Raw genomic sequence first — 16990 nt, 5'->3', positions numbered from 1 at the left:
TTCAAAACTTCGTAAATTCTGGGTAAAAAAATGAGGTTTTTGTGCGTTGAATGCTTTCAATGGGTAATTTGGGCTATGTGGCAGCTTCAAACAAATATGGTCAGATCTAGTCCATACTCAGATGTTGAGTGTTCCATGCAAGTCAATCGGGAGATCCTTCTATCCAAACTCGGCGCGGTTATTCTTTGAAATCGGGGCAAAACTACTACTTTCTGAACTCAAGATTTCTAATCAGGAGATCGGTATAAAATGTGCTGTATTAAGATATCTTTGAACGTAAGGCTATAGAGTGATTTCGACAAAAAGACGGAGGGACATGTCTAGATCCTATATGAATAACGACGATTTAGTACTTTGTATCGTTGAAATATGGCTAACTCTTCGGTGGTGGGTATAAAACATAATTTTGGTTTGTAAAACATTTGGAAGGTTTTGGTCAGGTTTGGTAGGATTTTTCGTAAAATTTGGTAATGCAAATTGCAAATTTTGCCCATGAACATTCCACTAAGGAACAGGGGCAAACTTCTCACATATCAATTAAAGCAGTCCGATTCAAGTTTAAGCTCAATGATAAAGGGCCTCCTTTTTATAGCCAAGTCCGAACGGTGTGCCGCAGTGCGACACCTCTTGGAGAGAAGTTTTACATGGCATATTACCTCACAAATGTTGCCAGCATTAGGAGGGGAAAACCATCGCTGAAATTTTTTTCTGATGGTCACGCCAGGATTCGAACCCAGGCGTTCAGCGTCATAGGCGGATGGGATGTGTATAACACTCGGCTCAAGGAATACAATAAAATTACCGGAGCGGCAAAATGTGCCTCCTGGAAGCTGTTCTCCGACCAGGTCGATAGCGTTAATGATGCCGCCAAGATGAAACAGTTTGTCTTAAAAACCCATGTCCAAACTAAAACTTTATTAGACGACATGGGAGTGAGAGCAGAGTCAACGGAGGACATGTTGAGGCTTTTGATGAAAACGCATTTTCTAAAGGATACGACGGGACTCACAAAGGCACCGGAATCTTGGAATAATGAGGTTGTTCGAGAACTTATCATAACGGAATTTATGGTCAAGGAAGCGTTGAGGTGCTTCAAACCATTAAAGTCAAACGGATCTGATAAAATATTTCCCGCCATGCTACAAAAGGAGGCAGACTATCTGGCGCCTCATCTAGCCTGTATTTTCACAGCGAGCCTAGGACTATTTAGTCAGCAGTCAGTATGTTGAGCAACTCGGTACAAAAATGTTGGTATTTCCTATGACAAAAATCATTAGAGCAATACACAAATGGCTGCCAGGTACGAGAAAACACAACAAGAATTTATGTCAAACGAATTATTTTTTGCGTGTAGAAAACTGTGTATGGAGGCTTTGGTAGAGGTTTAGGTATTAAATTCACCCATGAGCTCAATCCACTCTGCACACCAGTGGCATGTCGGCTAGTCGAGCCTGGTGCAACCACCCCCATTAGCCAAGGATTTAGCAGCAGACAACATACTGCGGACTGATGTCAACACAGCAGCTGTTGGGACTTCTGTCGGGTTTTACAACTATCGTATAAAGTATAATGCAGTTGTAGCTGTCTTGAGTGGCTTCAAATTTCCGTTTAAATAGATACCTATTGTACGAGGTGCAGAAATATTCGTGCGGTGCGAATTAAAAAAACTGAATATAAAATGTAAAAATATTCTACCATCTATTTTGTTTTGCCGTTTCGGGGGAAAATTTTGGTAAAATAAGACTGAATAATATTTACCTCAGTTATAAAGTTAACGTTGTACATGGGACTTCCATAGATGAATGTTGCTGCATGGCCAAATAAAATAAAAACCATAGCTAAGGCCTTGATTCCATTCAGAGGTTTTAATCCACTTTGATCTCTGCTGGGTTGGAATAATTTTTTCGTATTTTCTAAAAACAAATCAAAAGGTTCACATTAAAATAAATAAATGTTAAAATCTGCAAAAAATCATGAAGAACATTTTAGAAAAACTTCCAATTTAATTTTTTTCTGGGGACTTGGGTTATTTTAGGATATTAATCCGCCCCATGCCAATAGTGATATATAGCAAAGCCAGAAATAATGTAGTGCGCTCTACAAGCTAAAAAGTAACCTCGAAAAAGGAAAATCTAAATTAGGAATTTCGTGCCTCCTTAATTGTCTTCCATACCACGCCCCTAAGTTGCTTCATGTCTGGTATTGTGTCCCCACCTAAGTACCGGTGTCTTTTAGCCGAGAAAGCCGGGCATTGACATAGGAAATCCGGATCTCTCCATAAGATTTTCGCCGTCCTACCGACTGTTTCGCTATTCCGCCCCACGCTACTATGGACATACACCTAGGCCATTAATCGGCTTGTTGTGCGCTCTTAATACTGAAAAGTAACCTTGAAAAAGAAAAATTTTAGTTACGAATTCTGAGCCACTTACAAAATCCTTAATTGTTCTCCCTCGACTGTTGCAGATCTTTAAACGAGATGGCTGAACAGTTTAAAATTCACCTATTCTGGGTTCCGGACCACAAAGATATCCCAGGGAATTGTAAAGCGGACGAGCTTGCGAGATTAGGAACTACCCTACACATTCCAGGGAAACTGGCATGCCTCTAGCGACATGTAAGCTACGTTTTCAGGACCAGGCCCAAAGGACAACAAAGAGAGGGCTGTGACCATTCCAAAACTATGTGGCCTATTCTAGACTCGAAGAAGTCTGCCGCTTCTCTGTCATTGGCTAGAACAGATGTCTCAGTCATTGTGTCCGTCATGACAGGTCACTGTCTAATCGGAAAACATGCTGACAGACTGAAGGTTACCAGCAACGACTTTTGCAGAAGCTGTGAGGACATCGAAGAAGAAGAGACTATAGAACTCCTTCTGTGTGTGTGTTCCGCACTAGCAGTCAGAAGGAGTTTTACTTTAGGTTCTCATTTCTTTGAGAACCTGTCTGACAAGTTAATGGGCTTTTTAAAGCGATCTGGATGGTTCAACGGTAGGAACTAGCAGGCATCTTCCTTCTTCTGTTCCTGTGGCATCACAATGGACGAAAACGTCTAAGTGAATCTGATGGCAGACTGCCACTTAATCCTAACCTAACCTGACCATACCACACTCCTAAGTTGGTTCATGTCTGGTATTGTGTCCCTACCTAAGTACCGGTTTCTGCTGGCCGCGAAAGGACAATGCCATAGGAAATACGGATCTCCCCATAGGATTTTGATGTCCTACCGACCGTTCGCTATTCCACAGTGTTAAATGCGTTCGTAGTAAACGCCCTTAACTCGGACCAGAAAGGCTTCGGATTAACCAAGTTTATTGACGGTAGTCCTCTGGCCTCCACTGCGAAATCGTCTCCTTTTTTATTACCTCTTACTCCGCTATGGCTCGGCATCCAAACTTTGCGGATTGCGCCATCCTCAGAGAAGGCATTAATCTCTTTCTAACACTCCAAGACTGTTCGTTATCTTACCGTCCTGGTTGTAATTGCCCTGATGGTACCTCACGCATTCCGTGATCGCCCGAATCTCTGCATGCAGTATAGTATTATGGTCAGGCAGTCTAAAACAGATCTCAGTCCCTGGGTTCTCAATGAAGACCCCCAGGCCTACTATGTCCTCTAGCTTTGTTCCTTCCGTGTAAGATGATCTTCCAGATGGCAACACTAGGGTTCCGTCAATCCAAAAATGTGTCACTGGCAGCAGTGCATCGCACTCGACTTCAAGTGTCGTCTCAGGTATTCGATCGGAAATCTCTTTCATTACTTCTAGATTTCCGATAGTTGACTCGATTATATCGCGATGGTTTGAGCTGCTACTATCCTCTATCCATTCTCCCATCGCCTTAAGTCTCATAGCCTCAATGGCTGCCTCATACATAATCTGTATGTCTATGGCTGGATATGGGTCGTCACCGCTCAGCCCATGCCAAGCCAACATGATCTCTGAACCTGTAGTATTATCCTAACGTTGAACTTTTTCTCCATCACAGTCCACCAAACTAATGAGGCATAAGTAAGCATTGGTCTAATGACGCTCCCGTAGAGTCAGTGGACTAGCCTCGGTTTCAGGCCCCATTTCGAGCCTACTGCCCGTCTACATAGTGCCCAACATCTGTGAGCCTTCTCAGTACGCTCCCGAATGTGATACTTCCAATTAAGTTTCCTATCCAAGATCACTCCTATGTATTTGACCTTGCAGATAGCGAAATCGTTCTATTGAGGAAACGTGGTGCGTCAAATAAGCCCACCTCCTCCTCCTCCTCTTCCTCGTGATAAAGTAGGTTTCGGTCTTTTCTGGGTTAACATTGAGACCCCTAGGTCTAGCCCAGTCATGTGCCATATGCAAGACCTTTCCGGCCTTTCGGATCCCTACCCCTTAGAAGTATTATAATATCGACTGCTTAGCAGTGGGCTCAAATTCCTCCTCAGTCAGCATTCGCAATAGGTCATTTATTGTGGCGTGCGCTGTGCCACTCACCCTTATATTTATGTCATGAGACCCACAATTTATCCCCCAGTTTCTTTGCAATGGTTTATCCAGTCTCTAAGGACCCGGTCCACCCGGTACTGGTCTAAGGATTGGCCCCCTCGATGTCAATGAATACCGCCAGTGTGTACGTTTTGTCATCGATGGATTCTTCTATTTATGCAAAACCTCGTGTGTCACCCTCGGATGTACTACTCTTTATCCCCGTATCCACAATATGTTCCATGGTTTTGAGTAGAAAGGACGTAAGGCTTATAGGTCTATAGGCCTTTGGTGTCGCATAACTTGCCTTGCCGGTCTTGGGTATAAATACCACCCTTGCCTCCTGCCAGGCTTTCGAAATACATGTAAGTCCTAGACAGGCTGTGAAAATTGGCGCCAGATGTGGCAGCAGATAGTCGACCTCCTTTTGTAGTAACGCCGGAAATATTTCATCAGGTCCGAGTGACTTAAATGGTTTGAAGCTCCTCAAGGCTTCCTTGACCATAATTTCCGTTATGAACGCTGAACCCACAAATAACTTCCTTACCCATTAAAACTCCTTTCCTCATTCTATTTCTAACCTCTATAAAACAGATTGTGACACTGAATATGACATTACCGTCTTTCTCTACTCTGGTCGCTGCAAATATAAGTTTCTGTGACGAATCCCCCGGCGAGTTATACCCTAGCAAACGTGGGGAAACCTGTCGATACAATATTAGGTTCTTTGCCTATTCTAGTCTTCCGAATCTTGGTAATGTCGGTAATGGTTTCTTCATTGGGTCTCTGTTCGTTAGGCTGTATTGACTGTCCCATCCCTGTACTGCCTGATGTTTCAATATTAGCCTGCCCAATGCTTTTCAAGCTTTGGAGGCCACCGTAGCGCAGAGGTTAGCCTGGATTCGAATCCTGGAGAGACCATCAGAAAAACTTTTCAGCGGTGATTTTTCCCTTCTAATGCTGGCAACATTTGTGAGGTACTACGCCATATAAAACTTCTCTCCAAAGAGGTGTCGCACTGCGGCACGCCGTTCGGACTCGGCTATAAAAAGGAGGCCCCTTATAATTGAGCTTAGACTTGAATCGGAAGAGAAGTTTGCCCCTGTTCCTTAGTAGAATGGGCAAAGCCAAAGTAACTCGATTGAACTTAATTTTATTTAAATTTTAAGGTTCCTTAACTTTTTCATCCCACTGTATATCAAATTGTAGGCCAATTATGGCAAAATTACATGCCTTGCTTATGATAGAGGGCATGCGGAAATGTACTTTGTGCCTAAAATGTTGTTAATCATTTGAGTTCCGTTCTAAAGTAAACGGGTAATTGAGTAGCGCTATGATTACCATAAATTCAGCTGTAATTTGCTACTTCGATACACACACCGCAGTACTTACCAATTATCGAAAATGATAATAAGGCAATGTTTCGAGTATTGTTGTCCTTCATAGTCTTGCTAAGGCTGTTCTCGTCATCTCTTGATTTTATCAAATAAAGATGATAAGCCGTACTCAAGATGGTTAAAAATATAAAGAATGCCAAGACAAGTCTGTGAAAAAAAAGAGAAAATTAAATGATTTTAGGTTTAAAAATTTAAAATATTTTATTGCCATTTGGTGTTTAGAGGGAATTTTTCATCCAAATATGGCTTTTGAGAAAGTTTCCATTACAATTAAGTTTTTAAAGAAAATTTCAGGAAATTTTTGCCATTTAAAAGAGATTCATGGACGTTTTGTCTTGTTTGAACCGTTGAGTGGAGCCGGCGTTTTTTTTTTATTTCGCTCCGCAACAATTTTTCTGTAACTCGTAATAGTTCATTATTTTTGGAAGGAAAATTTAAGTCACTCAAGAATAGCTACGTTAGTGTTATCCATTAGGCGGTTGATGATCTGTGCCAGTTTCCAGTGGAGCGGCAGATCGAGAGCCCGGGAGTAGGCTTAGAATGGACTCCAAAGAACCAATAGCTGCGGTGGTGGTATCAGGTCGTAGCATGTTGTCTGCTACTGAAACCTTGACTTGTAGAGCGATAGCTCCAGGTTCCACTAGTCGACAGACGACTGGTCAGCAGGGGCTTTAGACGAAGACACCTGGTTCGAGTCTAAAGGACAAGGCCGAACCTATTCTATCTTCGCATGCCAATAATTTGCTCAGGCCATCGGCCTTCCTCGCCAAACCAACACGCTCTTTAAGAGTTGGAGTAAAGAAGGTGCATCGCTCTTAGGTTTATTGAGAGGCTTAATGCGAATGATCCTAAGACTCACTATGGGTATTCGCTGCACAGGCTACCCCAAAGACTACACGTCTAGATTCGGAAACTGCATCGCAGTCAGCCAAAAAAGCAGCGGTCACCAGGATGGCATCCTATGCCTAAAAGAACTAGGGCGAACAATAGTAAGATGGGTCCAAGAACATTTGCTATGTCGCTAGGAATAGTTTGGTGATGGCAGTTGTCGACAAGCGAGAAGAGCAGGGCTACATACCTAAGAATAATTAGAATGGGGTAGTCTATGCGCTGTCATCAGTATGTTCTTGCAGAATTTCCTGGGTCTCCTACAGTTTGTGACGATGCAGGCTGGTATCGGGGCCGATACAGACTAATTGCCTTCGGGGATCAACGCTCAATTAAAATGTATCGTTGTGCGTTAAAAAATATTGGTGAGATCTGGACAGGTGCAGCACTAGATTTAGTAAAGAAGGATACCACTTCCTGAATTCATTCTTGGAAGCCTAAGGAAATGTAATCCGAAAATTTCAACCACCGACTGGAAGATTGGATGAGGCTGATGGTGACCGAGATATGCAGTATTCATCAACTCTACCGTAAGAAAGTTTATTAATAACTTACTTACTAAAAAATGCATTACGGCAGGCTTGGGATCTGTGGATCCAAAAAGATGAGTCAGCAGAAAAACACCTCAAAGAGGTGTAATGTCTCCGCTACTTTGGAATATACCCATTAACAATATATTATTGTGTCTGGAAGAAAAAGGTGTAAATGCGTATGACGTGACTATTGCGGTTAGGGGAAAGTTTCCCAGCAATCTTAGAGATATACTTCAGGTAGCTCTACGTGCAACAGCGAAGTGGGCTACCGAATGTAGTCTAAGCGTAAATCCATGCAAGACAGAAGTAATTCTGTTGAGCAGGAAATAAAAGTTACCTACAGCGACATCTGTCTCTTTGAGAGGAGAGAATGTTCCATTTACAGAAAGCGCAAAATACATGGGTGTTTTGCTGGACAGGAATTCCAACATTTTGGAAAGGGCAAGAACACCTGCAAGAGACCCATTGGCCAAATTTTGTGGGGGTTTAGACCGCGCGCCATGTACTAGGTATATACTGCAGTTGTTAGTGCTGTCGTCTGGTGGACGGCGCTTCAAAAGTCCACCTACCGTTTAATAGTCAACCGGATCCAAAGGATGGGTTGTTTGTGCATCACAGCCGCACTGAGGACGACACCATCTGATGCACTGAATTTAATGCTTCATCTTATGCCTCTGGACATTGTGGCTAGACAAATTGCCGTGAGGCTAATAGAGCTTTCTCTTTGGTCATGTGGCGGCTACGGACACTGTGTTATCCTTGGTACAATGGCTAAGATATAATGTCATAACGACGATTGGCATTAATATCTTCTCAGACAGCCAGGCAGCCATTAAATCCATGGAGAATGTATTTCTGAACACAAAAACAGCCCTCGACTGTCGCAGATCTCTCAACGAGATGTCTGTACACCTGTTCTGGGTGCCGGGCCACAGAGATATCCCAGGGAGTTGTAAAGCGGACGAGCTTGCGTGACTAAAAACTACCCTACAAATTCCAAGGATACTGGAATCTGTGGGTATGCCTCTAGCGACATGTAAGCTAAGTTTTCAGGACCAGGCCCGAAGGACAACGAATGATAGATAGTCACAAAGAGGGGGCTGTGAGCATTCATAAACTATGTGGCCTAATCTAGATTTGAAGAGGTCTACTGCTTTGCTGTCATTGGATAGAACAGACGTCTCAGTCATTGTGCCCGTCTTGACAGGTCACTGTCTAATCGGAAAACATGCTGATAGACTGAATGTTGCCAGCAACGACTTTTGCAAAGGTTGTGAGGACATCGAAGAAGAAGAGACTTTAGAACACCTGTGTGTGTGTCCCATAGCAGCAGTCAGAAGGAGTTGTACTTTAGGGTCTCATTTCTTTGAGAACATGTCTGATTTAGCGGATGTGAACATTCGTAAGTTGTTGGGCTTTTTCAAGCGATCTGGATGGTTCAACGGTAGGAACTAGAAGGCATCTTCCTTGTTCTGGTAACCAATGTTTGGGGATACGCCCCCAGATTTGTTTTCTACTCTCAAATACGTTTTATTTGAATTCCAAATTGTCATGTCAATTAACCTATTTGAAGTAGATTTAGGAGTTAAAGTGCCACCTATATACTTAGTCACTAATGTTAATGTCATTTTTGTAGTTTACTCCCAAATACTTTTCATTTGAGTCCCATATGACCATAATAAGCCCATTTGGATATTATTTTGGGATGGGACGACCCCCCATTACTTTTACCTCATTTTTTACTCAACATGCGCAATCTGCTCCCGATTATCTTTTATTAGACTGCTATACCAACATGAACGTCCATTATGTCTGTGTGGTGAAGCTTTGGGGTTGGGGCTGCCCCTTGGGTTCTTGGACCCAATTTTTAATTTTTGTGGAAAATTTTGTCAACATTTTATTTCGTTCGTTGCGACCAGCTTAGACTAATGGATTTTTTTGTTTCTTATTAGTAGCCGAGTTGGTAGCGTGCTTGGATTACCAGTGCAGGGGTCGTGGGTTCGATTCCCGCCAGAAGCCTTGGTCTGTCGCTACTGTGGTATCAAAATGGACTTAAAATTGTCTAAGTGAGTCTGTAAAGGACTGCCACTCTTACCTAGCCTAACCCAGTATAGAAAAGGAAATTAATAAAAACTTTTTGAAAGTTTAAGCAAAATCTGGCATGCAAAATGCCTTGGGCAGCCTACAGTGATCGCGATTTCGGCCTTATCAAGGGCCTCATCAGATTGTTTTGCCACTAAAACAGCAGTGCAATGGTAGAAGCATGCCTTACGAACTGATGAGATCCTTGGTAAGGCGGAAATTGTGATCTCTGCAGCCGACCCAATGCATTTTGCGCACTACATTTTGCTTAAACTTTTTTTATTGTTTTTCTAGAAACAATAGAAACAAAAAATCCATTGATCTAAGCTGGACAAGATTACAACAACAAAATTAAATAATTTTTGGAACAAAAAAAAACTCAAAACTAATTTTATTTCTATAAAAATTGAATCTATATATACAATGTCAAGCATTTGCCACCATTCTATAAAAATGACCAAAATTTATTTTCTTTAGAAAATTTTGTTAAAATTATAAATATTTTTATCAATTTGTTTTTAAGTTTTATTTAAATTTTGTTTTAAAAAATTTTTCTGCTGCTTAAGGTCTTAAGTCTTAATTGTATGTGTCTCTTTTAATGTCTTAAGAATGTTAAATTTATCATTGAACATTTGTCGATTATTACACAATCTTTGTATTCTAAAATGGCAAGGCAAAACTCCATAACAAGAACTATTGGAAACAGAGAACAGAAAACAAAAACAACAAATAAATACTTACGCATAAATGATCATTCCGCAGGTTATGGAAGTTTCGTGCGGTTGCGATTGGCACATTTTGTCGGTGACCGTCACATTGCGTTGCAATGAGTGCTGCAAATAGATTTCAACATCCGATCCACCGCACACAGCCGGTACACATTCGCCCCAGCGCGAAGTCAATGTCTGCAACAGCGACAACAAAAAAGAGAGACAAGACAAGGAAAAACACAATTAAATTCAAAAGTTAACAACAAAATCGAGCAATCAACCAATGTATCGACAAATGCTAAGCGGCCAAACAAAAACGATGGTGAATGGTTATGGCTAGGCATGCGATCAAATTTCAAGAGTGTCTGTCGACCAATGATAATTTCATTTAATTGCCAATGCCCAAAGCATTGATTCTTTAACGCACTACTAAAAAGAGATCCACAAAAGTCGTCTTTGGAAGAGTTCAGTTAGCTGTCTTTGTCCGTCCGTTCATCCACCCATCCATCAGCAAACTTCGACATTTACACATTGAATTTGCATGGAAACGTCAAACTGTCGCAGACGTTGGCAACCTTGTTGAGCAAATGTGCATTAAAACCAACCAACTAATCAGCCAACAAACAAATTGATTTATTTACATTGCCTACTGCTTCTGTTCGATGTTGTTGCGATTGTAAGCCAGTTGCTGTTGCAGTTACAGTTGTTTACACACATTCCTACGCAACCACATCCAATACAATTGTTTATACGGTTATTAAGATATTTAAGTCTTAAATATGCTAATTTAAATAAATCTTTAAACAAGTACAAAGGCTTGACAAGTGGTTCTAACTCATTAGAGATTGCCAATAAATTCGAATTTATTTTTTACGATACGACAAATAATGATGGCATATATTTTTTAAGAAACTTTCTAAATTCGAAGAAAAAGTTTTATTGGTGAAAAAATTTATTTTTTTTTACGCAAAATAATTTTTTGGAAATTATAGGAAAAACTAAAGCACACTCCACCATAGGATGGGGGTCAACTAATTTCGTCATTCTGTTTTTAACACCTCGAAATATGCGTCTGAGACCCCATAAAGTCCATATATTCTTCATCGTCATGTCATTTTAAGTCGATCTAGCCATGTCCGTCCGTCTGTCTGTCGAAAGCACGCTAACTTTCGAAGATGTAAAGCTAGGCGCTTGAAAATTTGCACATCTACTTTTAATTAGTGTAGGTCAGTTGGCCAATTCGGTCCATGTTTTGATATAGCTGCCATATAAACCGATCTTTCGTCTTGACTTCTTGAGCCTCTAGACGGCGCATTTCTTGTCTGATTTGACTGAAAAAATGCACGTGGTGTTTTGGTGTCACTTCCAACAACCGAGCTGAGTATGGTTTAAATAGGTTTATGTTTTGATATAGCTGTCGTATAAACCGATATTGGGTCTTGACTTCTTGAACCTCTAGAGGGCGCAATTCTCGTCCGATTAGACTGAAATTTTGCATGAAGTGTTTTGTTATGACTTTCAATAACTGTGCTAAGTATGCCGCAAATCGGTACATAATCTGATATAGCTGCCATATAAACCGATCTTGGGTCTTGACTTTTTGAACCTCTAGAGGGCGCAATTCTCATCCGATTTGACTGACATTTTGCATGAAGTGTTTTGTTATGACTTTCAATAACTGTGCTAAGTACGCCGCAAATCGGTACATAATCTGATATAGCTGCCATATAAACCGATTTGGGATCTTGACTTCTTGAGCCTTTAGAGGGCCCAATTCTCATCCGTTTTGGCAGAAATTTTGTACAACAGCTTCTCTCATGACCTTCAACATACGTGTCTAATATGGTCTGAATCGATCAATAGTTTGATATAGCTCCCATAAAAACCGATCTCCCGATTTTGCTTCTTGAGCCCCTACAAGGCGCAATTCTTATCCGAATGGACCCAAATATTCCACAATAACTTCTACAATGTTTAGCATTCAATTCGTTTATAGTTCGAATCGGACTATAACTTTATATAGCTTCAATAGCACAACCTTTCTTATTCAATATTCTTTAATTGCCTAAAAAGAGATATCGCGTAAAAAACTCGACCAATGCGATCCATGATGGAGGGTATATAAGAACTTAGCACACTTTGTTTAATTTTGTCTGCGCTTTCTTTTTTGGTCTTAAAATCTAATGAGATTCCATTGCAGGATATTGTCCGGCTTTAGACTATTATTTAATGCTTCATAGAATAGTTTAGCCAAAAACATTTAAAAGTCAGTCGTTGCTAGAATCATTTGACTGGTTTCCTGTATCGCGATTTCATTTTCGACCAAGAAAAATCATCAGCAAGAGATTACAAATGGATCATGGTGCTTTACTGCAACCATTCCAAATGGAGTTAGTTGTAAAGCACACATCTGATTTGTTTTCTATTGCGCTTATAAATCAATTCGTTTTTAAGAGCCCTGTTCAAATTCAGATGTGTGCTTTACAACTTACTCCAGTTGGAATGGTTGTAAAGCACCATGATGCATGTGACATCTCCTGCTGATGATTTTTCTTGGTCGAAAATGAAATCGCGATACAGGAAACCAGTCAAATGCTTCTAGCAACAACACACTTTTTGCTGACTTTTAAATGTTTTTTCCATTACTATTCTTTGAAAAGAAAGCATTTAACAATGGTCTAAAGCCGGACCATATCCTGCAATGGAATCTCAATAAATTTAATTTTGACAAAATTTTATACACAAAAATCAATTTGCGTTTGTTTGTGGGTTTGTAAATTTGTTTGTTCCGTATAGAGTCAAAAACGGCTATAACGATTTCTTTGAAATTTTCACAGATTGTGGGGAGTGGTCCGGAAGGAGCAATAGGCTATATATAGTTTTTTGATATCGCAAGGGGGGCGGACCCTCCCCCTTACCTCGAAAGTACCATCCAAAAAAAAAAAGTAGATTTATCGTGAAAATATGGGACTCAAATGAAAGGTATTCAGGAGTAGAATACAAATTTGATATCAAAAAATCGGAGCCGCCCCAACCCCAAAAATAGGTTTATTAGACGATAATGACAATATGGGACTCGAATGAAAGGTATTCGGGAGTAGATTACGAATATGGCCAGGAAGGACGTATAGGTTTTATAATTTGTTCATATCGGAAGGGGGGTAGACCCTCCCCCTTACCCCAAAAGTGCGACTCAAAGATAAAAGAGGGCCGATCTATTACAATATGGGACTCAAATGAGGGCATTCAGGAGAATACGAACTTTATAACAAAAAATGGGTCCAAGTAACTGGGGGGCCGCCCCGACCCTAAAACACCCTAAAACAGGTTTATTGGACGAGCATGACAATATTGAACTCAAATGAAAGGTATTCGCAGTAGATTACGAATATGGTCAGGAAGAAGTTATAGGCTTTATAATTTGTTGATAACCGAAAGGGGACGGACCCTCCCCCGTTACTCCACCCAAAATCAAAAGCAGACTGATGGGGACAATATGAAAGCTTTTGGAGAGTAGAATATGAATATGGTCGCAAACTCCAAAAAATGTCCCAAACAGACGTATTGGACGTACATATCAATATAGGACTCGATTGAAAGGTATGCGGGAGTAGACTACGAATATGACATAAAAAATTAGGTTTAAGTGATTGTTGGTCGCCCCAACCTCGATAAGCCCTCCAAATGGCAATATTAGTCGATCATAGTTAACTCAAATATTAGGCATTTGGGAGCAGATTATGAATATAACATTAAACTTTGTGTCCAAAAATCTAGGTGGTGCTTTACCTCCTTAAATGGTGGCATATGGGTTGTGGCTCACAACCCTCATATAGACGCCCTCCACCAAACGGCTGTATACACCAATCATGACAATATGGGGTTAAATTAAAGGTATAAGGTTGTGGACTGTGAATCAGATATCTTTATTCTGCTCATATATCTAGCGGACCACCTCATCCAAACCATTTTAAGCTTGTCGATAGACAAGAACAAACGAAGAGCTACTGGGCAACACATTTTTGTTCAAAAGCTTTACATGGTTTAATAGTAAGAACTATCGCCACCGCACCAAATATATAGACAGGCAAATTAGTTCTTTAACACAGAAAATCGTTTAATATGGCAATTTGATTTAATTAAAAAAATACTAGATGATGACTATTTAATAGTTAGTCATATAGTCATTTATAGACAACTACCACATGAGGATCAATGTTATAGGCGTTAAGCTACGCCAAGCGAGTAGCACTAATATTTAAATTAGCGCCATCTACTGGCTATTTTCAATTGCATTTAGTAAATCCCATAGTCTACTGGGTGTTTTCAATTGGGTTTAGTAAATCCGATAGTCAGCAGTAGATGGCGCTATTGTAGAGAAACCAACAAGAACAGAAAGAGGGCAGAGTGGTCAAAATTGATCATACAGCATTTATCTGTTATCGGTATCTTTTGAATAAGCAAAATAAAATATAGAAATTTCGTTGAGGTTGTTTTAACTTTTTCACCCTCCCTCTTACCATAGTATTCAAAAATACGAGATCTCGGAAATGTGTAGGGCGATTTAAGTGAAATTTTGTTTACACACTTACAAATCTGGGGTGGGCTGACTAGGAGGGCCGCCCAGCACCAAAACCCGTCAAACGGATTTATATACCATTTATATTTGAGAGTAGAAAACGAATCTGGCATCCAATTGTGTCTTGTGAGTCACCCCACCCCCCAAAAAACTCTTAAATCGGACATATTTAACGACCATGGCAATACGGATTTAAAAGGAAAGATCTTGGGGAGAAGAACACGAAATTGACTTTCACTTTTGGGACCAAGTCTCTGGGGGTACACCACACCCCAAACAGATTTTTTAATTACTTGGGGTTTAAATAAGAGGTATTTGATCCACAGGAAAATTGGAATACATTTTCAACTCAAATTAGGCAGAAATTTACAAATTTAGAGTACTTATCTCCAACGTGGCATTATCGGGCACAGCAGAGCAGGCCGGGCCCAGCTAGTCTTATATACAAAAATCAATTTGTATTTGTTTGTCGGTTTGTTTGTTCCGTATAGACTAAAATACGGTTGTACCGATTTTCTCGAAATTTTAACAGATTGTGCGGGTTGGTTTGTTAGAAAACATAGGTTATATAATTTTTGGATATCAGAAAGGGGGCGCACCCTCCCCCTTACCACAAAGGCACCACCCAAAATCAAAAGTGGACCGATCGGAACAATATGGGTATCAAATGAAAGGTATTGAAGACTAGAATATGAATATGGTCCTAAAATGAGAACCTATGTACGCTGCGGGCCGTCACAACCCAAAAACTCCACCAAACAGACATATTGGATGTTCATGTCCAATCAAAGGCATTCGGGAGTAGATTACGAATATGGCAAACAAATTAAATCCATGTAATGGGTAGTTTCCCCACCCGCCAAATAGGCATATTACCCAACCATGGCTATATGGGACTCAAATAGAAGCAATTTGAGAGTAGATTAGGACAATTACATTAAAATTTGTGGTTAGGTTATTTGACCCATCATGACAATATGGGACTAAAATCAATAGTATTTGAGAATAGAAAAGGAATACAGTTTTGTGGACAAGCGTTTGTGGGTAAACCTTGAAGCACCCCCCTTAACTGAACTTATTTCCCGAACATATGAGTATGGGGCTCACATAAAAGGTTTTTGGGAGAAAAGAACGAATTAGATACCTATTTTTAGGGCAAAGTTGCGGAGTGCCAGCTCCAAAAACGCCCTCCAACTTAATGAATGCAAAGAATTGTAATTTATAAGAAAGTTTTATGTCATATGGTGTAAAAGAAGGCGCAGCGGAACGGACCGGTTTCAGCTGGTCTTACATATAAAAATAAATTTGTATTTGATTGTTTGTACTGTATAGACTCAAAAACGGCTGAACAGAGGGTGCAAAATGGTCCCGTGGTAAGGATACTTAGTTTTTTGACAACTAAGGGATCGACCCCAATTTTTAAAAATTTCAGTTTTAGGAGATGGATTGTACGATTTTAGCGGTATTTTATTGGCACTCCAACAGTAACCTAAACCTGAGAGTAGAAAACGAACCTTTTATTTATTTTCAGGGCCATTTTCCTGGCAATATGGAGCTCAAATGGCAAAACGTCTGAAGGGCCTTTCAAAACCTCAAAAACTCCCGAAATATTTATTTAAAAGGAATAAGAGATTGAAAGAAGGCGCAGCGGAGCTATGGAAATAAAATTTTTGACAAATTTTTCTATAGAAATATAATTTTGACAAAAAATTCCTATAATATCTATTATATAAAAATTAAATTGTTGCGCTTTGTTTGTTTATTTGTTTGTTAGTATGTTTGTCTGTTCCGTATAGACTCAAAAAACGGCTGAATCGATTTTCATTAAACTTTTACAGATGGTAGAGGTTGACCCCCCGGTGAAAATAGGGTACTACATTTTTTACCCCCCTTACCTCCTTTTTGAAAAACAACAGATCTCGGAGATGGGAGCACCGATTTCAGCGAAATTTTGCATGCCACCTTATGGTACCCCAAAACACAAAATTGGTATAAAATTTTTTGGTCAAATAACTTGGGGGGACCTCCCATCCCGAAACCCACCCGAGCGGGCATGTTTACCGACTGGGACAATATGGGTATCAAATGAAAGGTGTTTAAGAGTAGATTCAAAAACGCCAGATCTTGGAGATGGGTTCACCGAAAAAAATTTTTGGGTCAAATAACCTGGGGGGACGCCCCATCCCAAAACCCACCCAAATATACATGTTTATCGATTGGGTCAATATGGGTATCAAATGAAAGGTATTTAAGAGTAGAGTGCGAACTTGGTGTACAAATTTCAACCTAAGGGTTCGGGGGGCCCCCACCCCCGAAAAAGCCCCCAACAGGACACTT

At 40.3% G+C, this 16990-nt stretch overlaps 1 protein-coding gene across 1 annotated transcript in view; it reads right to left on the bottom strand.

The window, feature by feature from the left end:
• Nucleotides 1-16990, bottom strand: part of LOC106092424 (nose resistant to fluoxetine protein 6) — a 103554-nt gene that overhangs the window by 13853 nt on the left and 72711 nt on the right. The window contains exons 3-5 of the mRNA XM_059367442.1: nt 10106-10269; nt 5857-6008; nt 1759-1913 (exon numbers count right to left, since the gene is read on the bottom strand). Coding sequence (XP_059223425.1) covers nt 1759-1913; nt 5857-6008; nt 10106-10269 — 471 coding nt within the window. The remainder of the gene's footprint in view (nt 1-1758; nt 1914-5856; nt 6009-10105; nt 10270-16990) is intronic.

The sequence above is a fragment of the Stomoxys calcitrans genome, chromosome 4, assembly GCF_963082655.1.
Source record: "Stomoxys calcitrans chromosome 4, idStoCalc2.1, whole genome shotgun sequence".
Lineage (NCBI taxonomy): Eukaryota > Metazoa > Arthropoda > Insecta > Diptera > Muscidae > Stomoxys > Stomoxys calcitrans.
This window is presented reverse-complemented; position numbering and strand designations above follow the sequence as displayed.